This window comes from Halyomorpha halys, unplaced genomic scaffold (genome assembly GCF_000696795.3).
Source record: "Halyomorpha halys isolate HHAL.00 unplaced genomic scaffold, Hhal_1.1 Scaffold533.1, whole genome shotgun sequence".
NCBI classification, from domain to species: Eukaryota; Metazoa; Arthropoda; class Insecta; order Hemiptera; family Pentatomidae; genus Halyomorpha; species Halyomorpha halys.
In genome coordinates, this window is record NW_027108067.1 from 102,925 (window position 1) to 118,044 (window position 15,120).

The following is a 15,120-nucleotide window of genomic DNA, read 5'->3' on the forward strand; positions in this document are numbered from 1 at the left end:
AAATATGGTTTTGTTTATTTATGTTGTTCTTTGCTGACCGCACCCCCCGACAAACTTCTCCAATCATTAATCTACGGTCAACTATCTACACCTCACTAATAGTTTTTGTAGTATTTTTAATTTTTATTTCTACTTTTCCACTGTTCATGCCTATATTAATTATAAAGGAATTCCATCCAAAAATTTCCTTAGCATTAATATTCAAATATCTAGTCATAACTAAAATTCATCACATTAATAGAAAAAATCACATCAAGTCATAATTCTAAATAAACTGTTTGATTTGAAATATATTAAGTACATGTTTGAAAAAGTAAACTGTAAAACAAACAAAGCAAGCAAATATTTCTTTTGAAAAGTGAAAACGTTGTTTAAAAATAATAAAAACCAAGATTAGTTTTCTGCTCCCCAAAAACATATTTCTACTGAACTTAGAAAATATCTAATTTTTTTGTGAAAACCTCAAATTATGGTGGAAATTTGTGTAAAATTTTAGCTCCTGCACTGTACATGTGAAGCAGGAGAAAAATGTAAAACTAGAAATCTAAAACCAATTTTTAGCGAAAACATTTTTTTTTTTTCAATTATCATCAATGAAATATAAACAAAACAAAAATAAAAATAAACTATTTTTTTGGTGAACTCATTTCTACATATGCTCTTAAGAAAAATGCTTTCCCCCCCCCCAAAAAAAATCATATGTTCACAATCATATTTAAAAGTTTTCGATATTGTAATCATTTTTATCAACCTCAAATACTTGAACATTTTGATGGAGTTTTTTTAATTATTGTTATTGGCAATAGGGGTGATTTGGCACTGAACTCATTTTTCTACCTTCATCAGAACAAAAAATATAAAATAAAATGTGTACTGCACATGCCAATTTCCCAACTTTTTTTCAGGGATACTAAGAAATATTGGCTCCTAATATTGTTAAAAAAGTTTCAACAAAATCTATGAGATACATGTTTACATTCTTCCACTTGTTAGTAAAGTAACCATTTCATAGCTTGATGTTGTGGAGGTCATTTTCAAATAGTACTAAATCCAAAATGATGATTTGAAGAAAATTGGTCCAGTTTAAATACTTTTTAAACACGGAAAACTATAAAAATTATTTTTTGAAAAAATGGCTTTGAATGCTTTATGGAAAGGCTATAAAAGCACTGCAACTTGTTTTTAATAACACAATAAGAAAAAAATACCTGAAGTATTTGAGTTTGTGGGACCACTGTAACAGTTGTATCACCGCCCTGTGATGCCATCTCCCACTCTGACTCTAAAACATAAAAAATAAATATTACTTTGCATAACTTAAATGTTTAAAAATTTAAAAGAAGCTAAGTATATTTATTTGTATCCAGAGATAAACAGAAGAATAATTTGTTCCAACATCAACAGAATGCTCTTCCTTCTCCAAAATGTAGTATGACCAAAATTTTAAGGCCTTCATACACGATCAAACTGTTGATTACACAATTCTATTGATCATTAATGGGATAGTTTGACATATTATGAAACTGCTTATAGTGGATCATTCAAAACTGAAAATATTTGTGCAACAGGTGAAGGTTATATTTTGCAGTATACAACAACATGTTGAAGCATATTATAGGAATTTGTTAAATTACAAGTTTTATTGTGTAGTGGGGCCTAATAGATGAAGTAGCATGCATGGAATAATTGTATAATTTTAATTTCATTCATAAACAAACACACACACACACATATATATATATATATATAATGTAATTATAAATATGAAGCTAGAATACTTTCAACAAATAATGATTGTTAAATTTTGAATAAGAGTAACACAACTACAGGACTCTCATATTATTCCCAACACCATAAAACACCTCTTAAAAACACAATAATAAGCTGTCTTCTCGCTGAGGCAATATCCAGTGAAGTATCTGGTGGGACACCAGAAAAATCCACAATCGATCAATTTTTTTTATTAAGTACATTCTAGAGATGATGAAGGAATTTAATTCTAATATGGATTATGCTTTTCATGGAATTTAAGGCACCCTATGATAATGTGTCACGAAAAAAACTGAATATAGGAATGGAGAAACTTGGAATCCCTCCCAAATTAATGATATCAGTCATGGCGACTATGATAACTGTCAAAATGGTTAAACCATTCAAGCTAGAAGATAAAACTTTGAAAAATTCATGCAGCTGGGATCAGTGGTAAATACAGACAAAGACATGCACTAGGAAATGCTGCAAAGGCTTCTGAAGCAGAAGAAAATCCATTTGTTACCACGATGTACAAAGCTGCTTCTGTATTAAGTGGAAAGAATATAGTGGAAGGTAATGATCCAATTGTAGCAGAGTGAGTTAAAGCTTTAGTTCGTATTTGGACTGGGGGTCAACATTTATATCTGTGCCAGTCCCACAAAATGAAAACCTGATCCCCTACCATGGTCTGAATACCAGTAATGGCCAGGAAGGTGGTTTAGTTACCACCAGTATACAGGAAAATGTTGTAAACATTTTGAAAAAAATGGTATAGAAAACATGTTTGCCAGAAATTGAAATATTCATGCTAACACAATATTTGTATAAAACTTTTTTTTTTCTTCCTCTTTTTTAATGAAAAAGAAGAAAACCGTATATTTAAAATATCATCAATCATTTCCCTCCTCACTTTTTATATATTTGTCTAAACTGTTACTGCTAACATTATAACCAACCATTTAAATTGTTATCTTTCAACCACACATGCATTCCTTATCCTATAATTAAATAGGTAACACTGATCCAGAAGGATACCATAGAAGAGAAGACAATAAAAAAAAATTAATACATGCATATACAATATATATAAAGAGTATTTATGCCTATATACTTTAACTTATCAACACATTTGTATCAGTTTTCTAAGAAATTAAGATCAAATGTCTTTGGAAAAGACCAATACATTTACAATATTAGATAATAGGAGACTTATATTCCTAACATAAAAAAATAAAAAGATGTATTCCATTACTATAGATGTAATGCAACTTCCAGAAGGATGTCAAAAGGTGACATATGACTAATAAAATACATAATTAACATCATGTCATCATGATAACTTATAAAAAAATGTATATTAAAAATAATTATCAATGTTATATTATTTCACATAAAAACTGCAATTTAAAAGTTTAAAATTTAGTTGTAAAATTGAAAATATTTAACTCATTAATTTTAAGATAATAATATTCTTCAGAAGTTCAACTGGAAAAGAATGTCATAAATGTCACAATACTCTAACACCACATAATTGTACGAATGAAGTGGAAAAAAAATCATGAGATAAGGAATCATAAATTATTTGAGATATTGTGAATTATAAATTGCCAAAAACAAATTACAGTTAAAAAATAAAGAGTTACACATCTATTTGCATATTTTTAAAATGATTCATTGAAAATATTAATGTCAATATTGCAGCTATGAATCATAATTACTAATCAATAAAACAAAAATGTATTAATACGTACCTATTTACAATACCCTGGATACAGTAAAATGAACCTTAAATAGTTCTGTCACCAATGGATAATTACTTTTAATATAACATGGAAACACCCAAAATAGCAATTTTATATTATAAAGGAAAATCTAACCAGAAAATAAGTAGTGATCTTGTTTGTGACTTGTTACTATGGTGAGGAGCAACTAAGCCAATACCGTCTGACACAGCGCACCAAAAATCTATAGGGACTTAACCGACAGAAACATGTGTTTGATGACAGGTGCTCTACACGGTTTAATAAACAGTGTAATATCTATGGTACGCCAAGCATAACAGCAGGTGAAGGAATAAAAAAAAGGGGGAGTAAAATATTGCATCTGTCCGGTAAAAACGTACAGTCTGCTTTACACTAAAAGCAATCTAAGGAAACTGTTGGCTATTGAAATCTGTTTCTCAACACTACAGAAAAAAAACACAAGAAGGAAGGAAAGCAGTTAGAAATATACAAATTGGAAAAACCTCAATTTTATCAACTAGTTCCTTAAGCTCTTATCAGTTGTGTGTAATCATGGCTTTTGTCATAACCCAACCTTTGAGCATGAAGATAATAATATTGCTATGCATCTAATGTTAAGGTAAGACATTTAAATGTATGGTACTAGAAAAAATTAATTTGTAAAAGAAAAAAAATTATTTTAAAAACGCCATATTGGCACTCCTTTTAGTCAAAGGCCAAAATTTATTCATGAAATAGAAATTGGTTAATATCATGACACAACATTTAATTACGCACGAATTTTAGCTGGGCTGAATACAGCATAAGTTGCAGTTAATTGTTATCAAGTTACCTAAGTTGTAGGGGCGCCGATTTCTGGTGTCTATAGAAACCGCATCGGGCCGTTGCTAGGCTCTCTTACCCCCACCACGTATCGATTTCAAAAAAAGATTCTAGCACTCATTGCAATTTAAAAAGCATCCATTTTACGAAACCATCTTTTTCCTTCGATCAAATTAGAGTAATCCTCTGAAAGGAGAGGAAAACTAGAGATAACACTCAAAGAAAGGCAACTACTTTATCAAATCGAACATCGGTTACTTCTTTAAAGCGATAGATGGGGACACTAGCGAAATCAATAGAACACAGGTTTGACAATTATTACTTGTGTATTGTGAGCAACATTTCAATTTCTTTTATTATAAAACATTACATAACTAGTAACACTAGTAAATTAATTTAAGATTCGAAATAAATTACCTGTTTTTATTTTTCTGGGACGCCCACGTTTTCTTTTCGTAAGACTTTCTTGAAACCTAACCACTTTGATAGATTCAGATCTAGTAAAGTCTTGTTCTAAGTAATCACCTTCAATAAATTCTACTTTAACACTCATCTCTTTCTCAAATTAATGGTTTTCTAATAAATGAATACAAGCTCAACAAAGAAAAACCTTAAAAATTAACTTAGGAGATATAATTATTCAGTTGTCAAGACAACTGTTATAATCCACCCTTCTTCACCACATGTTTTATTAAATACGAAATGTTTAAAATTATAAATATGTGATCCAGTATGTGCCAATCACACTTAATATAAATTTCAATTATAGTTTATTAAAACAAAACTCCAACAGTACCCAAAAAAAAGATATATTTTTCATTTAACTTTGGTTAATAAAGAAATAAATCTGAGAAATTTCTATTGGTTCACGCTACAAATAATTATCTTTTATTCATTTTTATGTCTGAAAAGTAAATTAACAAGTGTAAATTATGCCTAATAATAATAATAGCTATCTTATTTCTAAACGAATTTTTTTTATAGAAACTTTCCTAATTTAAAAATTAAATCACTAGGTACTATATCGTGAGTTCCGTATTTTTACCCATAATTATGTTAGTACAATCATTACTAGAACTCCTATCCCTAACCAAAATTGTAAAAACATTAAAGAAATAAAAAAAATGACAATGTCGTTGCAGAACTTATAGGAAGTATTTTGTAGTGTAGTTTCCATAAAAACTTTAACAAAATTAAAGGAATTAATTAGAAAACCATTTTTTTTTTTTAATGCGGCCAGGTTAACGTTTTCTTGGGATGAAAACTAATTTCCTCTACCTACAATGTTCTTGCGTTTCCATCGTTTGAGTTTTTTTTGTGAAGGGCTTATCTAACGAGCAACTAAAAAAAAAATTACTAACCTGCTAAATCGCAGGTTGGTACAGCCTGACACTGAAATACTCCTGCCTCAGGAGTCGTGTGTTTAATATATCACCTTTTAGGTCTTGTGGAGGCCTCATTTTTTAACAATTTTTCGTTGATACATATAAACACGTCGATCACCCATGTTGTTATAAAATAAATTGTAAAACAAAACCTTACACTTTTATTAACTATAGTAACCAAGCGATAAAATAAAATTTAAATTCGTAAATTAAAAATGTGATACCATAATAGTTAAAAATTAATTATCATGATTTTGATGTATTGTAGAATAAATTCTTATGATTGAAAAAGATTTTACTAATTCAAAACATTATTTGTTTTGTTTTTTCTGTTTTAGATAGTTCAACTATTGGCTGGTATTTCAGGCTTTAATTGGCTGATGGCAATAGACTTCTACATTGTGGGTTAGACTCCCTCACAACCATATAAGTTATACATAGTCGTGTTCCCTATATTTAATGATTTAAAAAAAACCAATGTTCCCAGGAAAAAATAGTAGCCGCACTTTACTAAAATGACCTCACAAGGGGGTAGACTCACCAGTTTGAATTGAATTTCTTTTTCGGTCACTATCACTCAGCATTTGGTTCAATTTCACCATAATTAGCCTGTTATTAAAGTTTGACATTCACGTAATCACGAACCATATACAAATAAAGAAAAAGTATTGGCCTAAGCATTAAAAAAGACGTTTAGAAGTTGAAAATTCAAGTGCAATAGTGATTAAACGGCCAACAATATCGAAAAATTCATCAAATAAACCATGTAGAAAAACTATTCTTTGTTTTTAGATCCCCCTTGATTTTCATGACACGTTTATGATACATTAGCTTAATTACAGTAACTAGTTAATAATTAATAACTAGTAATTAATTAGTAACTAGTAAATAGTTAATAATAGTGCTAACATTTAAGTCCCAGCACCATTTATGTAACTTCTTTTTTTAGTAACTCCTTTATGATGTATAAGACGGGACCTATCGTAAACAGATATATAATTATAATAACAAATCTTGATTGAGTCTCACAGATTCACCGCATTTTATATATATTTATATAATTACCTGAATTCCAAGGTTCCCAAATCATAGGAAATTTAGATCTGAAGTTAGGGGCAAAATACGATAGGAGTGCCATAAAAGATTTAAATGTGAAGTGTATTCCATTTTAAATAGTAAGAAATTATCTTTCATTTCAAAACTGCTGCTTTAAAAAATGACGACCTATTGATTAGTTGAATTTTATTTTTTAAAAGACGTGTTTTTTTCTGTCAGGAAATGATTTTATTTTTACATAGAGTATAAAGTTATATAGTCTGCATAACTAGATATCTATACGTTCAATAGTTCCCTAGAGTTTTTTATAAATCAGAATTTCCGTGTGACCAAATAATGAGAACAATATTTTACGAATTTATTTTGGCGAATATAATGGAAACTTATCCTATGAAGATAAACATTATAAACCACATCATGGGACATTTAATTAGCTTTATTTTGAATTCTAATGGACTACTGTACGAATTGTAGAATGGGCGTATCCAGGAAAGCGCAGCTGCTTCTTCCCCCCCTATCCTATATGTAAAAAAAAGATAATTTAATAAAAATTGATATTTTCATAAAATGGAAACTTTTGTTTAAAAGAGATTTGTTTAGTATTTCTAAAAAAAAATATCAATTTTGTCTCAACAATTTTTTTTTATTATTTTAAAACTCCAACGTTTTGGGCATTCCGGCCATTTTTAAGGATTTTATTACACTATCACAGCCAAGTTATCAACATAATTGCAGGCCATATTGCCTTTGTTAAATTATTTATCATTAGTCATCAACGTATTAACTAATTTACAGTATCTAGTATCACATATTATAGTGCTTAGTATCACCTTAACATATATTTAGTATCACATTGACAAATTTTTAATCTCTGTTTAAATTACTTACTTACTTAATTAATTAATTACTTCAAAATGGCCGGAATGGCCGAAACGTTGAAGTGTTAAAATAATAAAAAAATTGTTGGGACAAAATGGATATTTTTTCAAGCAAATTATTGGAATAATTCATAAAGCACTGCTATAATTATATATAATTTTGGTTTCATTCCCTTATTCCGTGCTGTAATGTCAACCTGAACGAACATGGGATGCCCCCTAGTTTTGATCCTGGGTACACCCTTGGATAGTGGTCATACATAGTTGTTCATAATTTTTAAGCCAAAAGTTTTTTTTCCTCCAAATTACGAGAAATCATTTTGTGAATTTATTTTGGCCTATATAATAGAAACTACTAATCATACACCAGTAATTATCATGAAGTGTTAATAGTTACCGGAGATTAATACGAGAAGATGGTTGGGGTCTGGTCAGCAAATAAACGCATAAAATAAAAAACAGAAGTAAACATAATGTTTATTTTTACTTCTTTATTTCTTCAACACTTTCTTTTCTTTAATTTTTCATTATTTATTTTGTATTATTCTTACTTCTATAATACAATATTTCATCTTCTATTGTTATCAATCTACTAATATCTACTTCTATTGTTATTAATCTAATATTTTCTACTTAATTCATTATTATGTATATTTCCAAGTATGTTTGTTTATTATTTTTATGTTTTTCTGAGTGATGGTTGTAATCTCTTTGTTTTTTTAGTCTTGATGAAACCTGAAATTCAGGTCTAAACGTCGGCACAAATAAATAGTTTATTATTTATTTGCTGAGCGCACCCCCGACCATCTTCTCCTCACAATTATAATTATTATAAACTACATTATAGCGCATCAGACTCTCTTTAATTGAGTGCTAATAGACATCTGCAAGTCTAATATTTTCCAAAATAAATTTACAAAATGTTTACTTCTCGTTATTAGAATAAAAATATTTTTTTTTTTTAATTTGCATCTCGGAAACTATTGAAATCAAAGAGCTTTCTCTTTAAAAAAGGTGTAATAGGGGGCATAAATGATATTGAGCACTAAGTGAATAATGAGAGAAACACTCCCGGTGGTGTGTACCTGTAATAGTTCAATACATACTTTTCAAAGAGATTTATTGTACCAGTATTAAAGTCCAAGTAAAAACAAAATCATTTTCTGACACAAAATAATGTGCATTCATTTGTTTTTTATAAAGTTGGATTTTTTAAATAAATCAATACGTCGCCATTTTGAAAGCAGCGGCTTACAAATAGCTAACTATTCAGGTTTTTTCATTTAAAATGGAAATATTTGTTCTTATCATTCTATAATGCCCATTTCAGAAGAAAGTTTGCACTTGAATTATGAAAATATATAGTTCATCATAATTCGGCCTGCCACTACTGCTGTTGACAGCTGAGCCTGGACCTGAAGCAAAATAACATAGTGGAGGAGGAGGGCCCTGGGGGCAAAATAATACGGCAGACCTCCTTCCACTCAATATTTAATATATTTTATTTTTTTAATAATATTATTATATGTCTTTAGGTATTACTCAAGAATGAAATTTATTACTGCATTATAACAACAAGAGTTGTTATCCTGTTCTTTATAAACTTTTAAATCAATCATTGTAGAGGCCGCGAGGATTTTGCTTCCTACTCCAGCCACATCGGGACAAAAATCAGTCATCCACATATTCAAACGGACAAACCTATCTCATTCACTCACATATCACATAGTGATAGAGATCACTCTATCTCAAAAGTAGCAAAACCTAAGAGCTAAATTTTAACAATTGTTTCTCTAGGAGTAGACATGTAAAAAAAAAAAAAAAAAAATCCATAACTAACATCCCTTGTTAGAGGCCTAAGTCAATCACTCAATCATTAGAGTTATCTTGTTATTCGTAATAGTAGTATTGAATGCTTGTGACTTTTATACTAATAAAGTTTTTTTAAGTTCTTTCCGCGGTTGTTCTTTATCTGGCGCCCAAACAGTGGACCTATCAGCCTTAGGTCATTAAAAGTGACAAAATTTTCCTTATGATCAAGAAAAAGTAAAGAAATATTCCAACAGATTTTGGATCGATTCAGTGACGATAGACTTGAACGGTGACTCAAGAAAGACCGATGAAATTGTCATTTAATAATAGGTAAACCACCTGGAGTTTTGTTTCTACCCTTCAATATGGGCAAGAAAAATAATTTCGATAGGATACCGCAGAACCCAAAATAAGATCTTCAGATAATGCAAAAAATGGAAACGATAATACTTCTTCAATGGACATTTCAGAAAATATACACCCATGAACTAACTGGTTTAACTAATGCGCCAGGTATAATGGCAATAAAAATTCAACTAGCCTTCACTATGTAAATTTAATTTATTTGAACGAGAAACTAATACTAGCAGAGCAAAATTTAACTTCCTTCAAAACTAGCACATCCTTTGATAAAGTTCACAGGCAATTGTATTTTGTTAAATCCAAAATGTTTTGACTTTTTTACCAAAAAAGTTTTTTGTCATTTCTTTCCGTGGTTAAGTTCTTTATCTCTTGAAGTGGTCCAAAAAAAAAGTTCTAATACCTAATAGTTCGAATCGGTAGTCATTATTCTGAGGAGTTCAAGGTTCGGTCGGGTTTAAAACAAAGCAATTCTTAAACACCTATCTTGTTTAATCCAGCTCTAGAATATATTATTAAAAATGTGATGAATACTGATAAGGGTTTAACTTCAGGTAGTGAAATACCAGTCCTTGGGTATCCTGATGATTTGGCATTATTGGGTGAGGACAAGGTAATTATAGAACTCAATACAACTACTTTGATAAGCACTAGTAAGGGACTAGCGCTCGAAATTAATAGGGACAAAACAGAATATATGGCTACCAGTGCAAACGAGGGAGATTTTGGTGAAATCGATATTGGAGGAAATCCATTTGAACACGCTGATAGGTATAAGTATTTCGGTTCTATGGTAACTCTAAAAAACGAAATTAATGAGGAAATAAAAGGTTAAAGGCGGGAAATGCTTTTATTTTGAAATTGCTTAGCTCACGTTTTCTGTCCAGGAACATAAAAGTTAGAATTTACAAAATTACTACCCTTCCTACTCTTCATGAAGATGCGAAACGTGGCCTCTTACAATACGGAAGAACAGTGACTCAAGGTTTTAAAAATAAAGTAATTAAATGTACAGAATTATGCGGAGAATTTAGAAAGTTATACAGTGCTGAACTGTACCCCGTTAATATAATTCCGGTTATAGCACTACAGCCAACAAAATTCTAGGGCGTGTAGGGTTGTAGGACTTTGTAACATAAGGATATCTAAAGTATTAATATACAATAAACAAACAGGAAACATCCCCAGGTAGACCCAAGTGAAGGAGAGAAGATTGCATCAAGGCTGATCATGTAGATTTGGGTTTGGACAGGCATCACAAAACAGATGTATGCTGGTATCCACATTGAACCTTAGGGTTCGCTAAACTTTTATTATTATTAATACTTGAATTTTTAAAAAAAATAACAGAAATTATGTGCCTCCATTGTCATTCACAACACACCAATCTCATTTACTAACATAGTGATCACTTGTATCTCAAAGAGGTGAGGGCTAGGAAGTTGAAATTTTTAGAAATAAAACACAAGTTATTCAATCCACTGTAGTTATCATTACCATGAACTTAAACAAATTAAGACTAATTGCCATAAAGGAAATATAGGCTATGGAAACTAGGGATAACAGCTGGTTATTGTATAACTTTCAAAGGGGTCTGCCAGGAATGGTAATTCTCATCCTGGATGGTCCCCAAGAGCTTCAGAATCAGCCTTCAGGGGACAACACATTCTTGTGAAAATTTAAAGTTAGAATTGATTATATTCCTTAATGTTTGTAAATCAGCAATAAAGTTTTATCCAGTAAATATAAAATAAAAGTGACTCAAAATAAAGTTTTAAGCAGATTAATTTTCAAATATCGTCCAAGGTTGATCCCTCTTTAGCCCAAGTCCAGAGTGAGGGTGGGTAGCACATGGCTTTTAATATATAATATATATAGTTGACCGTAAAACTTAAATATAAGATGGTCAGGGTTGCGTAAAAAAAAGAACATATAGTTCATAACTATTTAATGTCCGACATTTCGTTCCACTTTGCAGGGCTGTTCAAAGCGAAAGGTTAAACAGAAGGTGACAATAAATCGTGGCACTCCTCCACGCTTCCGATTTATTTAAAACTGTTACAAAAAAATGTCTGAGATGAAAAAAATATACATTTGAGACCTCCAAAGGATACTTTTTAAATAATAAATCAATTCACCACTCAAGTTAAATAAGGACTGGTTGAAGAGGTGTGGAAAAAGACATCTATCTAGTGGTCTCTTGCCCACCAACGTGGCATCCATGGTCGCAAGAGACGTTCTAATAGATTTATTCAAGCAACACGATCTGTTAACATGCTATTTGATAAGAAGTTCCACTTTAGTTTTTTTCTTATATGAGTCATGGATTTTAAGCTCAATACTTTCCATAATATCTTACATAGGATTTCCTTTGAAAATCACCTGATTTTACTATATTCCATAATGAACAGGGTTTTATATAATGAACACTTTAAAAATACAAAACATTTAATATATACACAAATTATTTCATCTTCTTGTGAAGATTCAGTTCAAATATATAACAATGGTCTTCCGATTCAATGCACATAATAATTATTCATGATGTATCAAAACAAAAATCATTTAATAAGGTTATAATAAAAATAAATAATTAGCAATTGTCTGAATCAGCTTTGAAAAACAGTAAATATTTTTTATACAATATGGACATTAATACTAGTAATAAGCTTCACATTATTTTTTTTTTTATAAAACAATTATGTTTACTATTTTTAAAAATATAAGCGGTAGATGATACTTCTTACAAAAAAGTAAGCACAGAAGTGAGCTACCGCAGTAGTCAATACCAATTTAACAGAGCTAAGAAAATAGTCATCACATTCGTTACAATCAATTAAGTTTATAGAAGTGAAATCACCTACAATTTCTAAATCACAACAGACTCATCAAGTGCCCAATGTGCCCTTGCCCAAGATTTCTTAGCCGTTCTCTTGATCCCAACTTTGCCAGGTGCAGACTGAACAACATCTGGATAAGGTTCTTGGCTAGGAGGAGGAGTATTTTCTAGGCCCAGGCGCAAACGTTCCTCCCGAATACCTCGCCATGGCTTACCAAGTGGAGAAGGGAGTGGAGAGTTGTTTGTCGAAACAACACTTAACGGAGTACGACCTCCCTATGAAATAAAAACAAACAAATGTAATATATTAAATAACATAATCAATGAACAAAAAATCTTTTGAAAACATTAAATTAATTTAAGTATAACATTAATCAATCAATCAATCAGAAAATCAATAAGAATTGTTCTATTATATTGTAACAACCAATAAAACCATTAGTCATTATATTAAATGACTTTACACCCACAGTCCTATGGATCTCAATATGTAACATGACCACAGTGGTTCCAAGATTTTCCCTTTACTGGGTATGATCTTCCTTAGTATCATTGGCACTGATGATTTAAATATTCTCTGTACTACTTAGTTTTAAACACTATTCAACAATAACAAATATTAAAATAAACCTAAAATATATTATTAGTACTATGATGGTCAATATCAAGGGTACTCATGATGTGTTGAATGTTGTAAGTATAGGATGGATTGTGAGCAGCCTTATTAAAAGTTAAATGTTAAATACATAAGAGCTCCTTGCGGATTTTTGAGCAACTTGTTTCATAACATTTTCTTCCAAAACTTCATCTTATTGTTTACTTCTACGTTTTGATTAAGTAATTAATTATGGGATGCCTAAAGTGAGTGAAAAGTGGAAGTTTGACTACTGAGTGTCTTGCTGATCTTTTAACTTGGGAGGAAGAGAATCAAGATGAGCTAATTAACAACTGTCATTACACTATTATTATTGCCATCTATAGTTTCATTAGATTTATAAACTTCCAAAACAATATTAATACAAAATCAAACCACAAACTTAACATAACAAACAAAATGGTGACGAGCTCAGCTGGTCTGTTGCGTGACTTCATTCTCCATTTAACAGACCTAGTAAGACTCTCAACCATGTTATATCGTTATAACAAGGTAAACGAAGGAAATATTTTTCCATTTAACATGTTAGACTAAAGATCATGAATACCCTTATCATGTGAACGTTAAAATACCATGGCAGGTAAGTTTATAAGAAATAAAAGGCTTAGCAAATGTGAAGATTTGATGTTGATGCCACCAACTGCTATCTACATGGCTCTGCCAACTGACTGATATTCAAACTCAAGCCTGCAACATCAGCCTTAATGCAGCCCTCCTACATGTGTTTTGTTCTATTCCTTAATAGTTGTTCAGTCAGCTCATCGCTTATTAACTTTACAAGGATTCATTTGTTATCAATCCCAACAATTATAGAAACAATACACTTGTTTCATTTGCTGCAATGCTACCACCTTAATTATATTTCTAGCAACATTTCACCTGATTTGGCACTGTGTAGCCTTGAACACATCTTTCTTCATTCCAAATATTTAGCACAAAACTTTATTTTAAAAACATTAAAGCAATTTTCATCTCTCAATATAAAACACTATGTTTTGCATGATTCATGAAGAAAAGTAAGAAGCATAATACAATAGCAACCATGCTACTATATGTTGGTCACCACTTTAAATGACACAACCAACTAGCTAATACGTGAACTACTACTGTCATCAGGCAAACGCCTTATGTTAATGTTTGTACTATTTCTTGTTCATACTTTAATTTCACGCTAGTGACAACCATGTTATACAGTGTAATATTCTTTAACGTATTATTTGAATCAATAATGATTACAACAGAATCTTCTGATCAACTAAAAGCTAACATCTTACACCTAGTATTTCTAGATGGCGTTTAATAGTCCAGAGGGTTGACTAAGCATAAATTTACAGACCTCAGTATGAAAATCCCCTTTTTATTAATTAGGGAAATAAAAACCTCCTTAGGAGGTAGTGAAGAATAAAATGCATAGTGAATCAATACATTCTAGTGCTATTTTTGTAAATGTATATTAGACTTTTATTTCACAGTGCCTTCTCTGGATCTTTCCTCCTACCTTCCTTTTCCTTTCACTAGGACCTACAACTAGTTTCTGAAGGACTTGTCATCCCTTTTACGACAGATAAGCTGATTTCCAATTGAGTGAAGTTTCCATCCTTTGAGGATTTAAGGCTCATCCTGTAGACAAATATATCCAGCTACCTAACCCACTGAACATGCATTGCCTAGGTCTTCTGGTATAGTTTTAATAGGAGTTAGAACAATTTAATTCAACAACCTCGACAATATGGTGGGGTGTTCCACATCTAATAAAATTTGTTAAGAATTAAAAAAAAAAGTGTCATTGCTAGCCATCTAAAGTTTGAGTGGGTAAAAG

General features: G+C 30.7%; 2 protein-coding genes and 1 long non-coding RNA gene across 12 annotated transcripts in view; 1 reads left to right on the plus strand and 2 right to left on the minus strand.

The window, feature by feature from the left end:
• The window catches only part of Rfx (regulatory transcription factor Rfx), a 43,111-nt gene extending 37,249 nt beyond the window's left edge, over positions 1-5,862 (minus strand). For 2 of the 10 annotated variants that reach the window (XM_014425804.3, XM_014425801.2), the window contains exons 1-2: positions 5,678-5,862; positions 1,209-1,282 (exon numbers count right to left, since the gene is read on the minus strand). In XM_014425804.3, coding sequence (XP_014281290.1) covers positions 1,209-1,268 — 60 coding nt within the window. In that variant the 5' untranslated portion in view covers positions 1,269-1,282; positions 5,678-5,862. Of the gene's footprint in view, positions 1-1,208; positions 1,283-3,503; positions 4,015-4,326; positions 4,551-4,733; positions 4,973-5,677 lie in introns of those variants that run through there. The other 8 variants (XM_014425798.2, XM_014425797.3, XM_067046448.1 and 5 more) reach the window with 5 other exon arrangements.
• Positions 4,488-6,479, plus strand: LOC112211068 (uncharacterized). Its single transcript, XR_002945426.2, has 2 exons — positions 4,488-4,622; positions 6,040-6,479. It is a non-coding gene; the product is annotated as an uncharacterized lncRNA (long non-coding RNA).
• Positions 6,480-12,547: 6,068 nt separating this feature from the next.
• LOC106683974 (uncharacterized) overlaps positions 12,548-15,120 on the minus strand; it is a 4,803-nt gene continuing 2,230 nt past the window's right edge. The window contains exon 4 of the mRNA XM_014425758.3: positions 12,548-12,922. Within this exon, the coding sequence (XP_014281244.1) occupies positions 12,677-12,922 (246 nt within the window). The 3' untranslated portion in view covers positions 12,548-12,676. The remainder of the gene's footprint in view (positions 12,923-15,120) is intronic.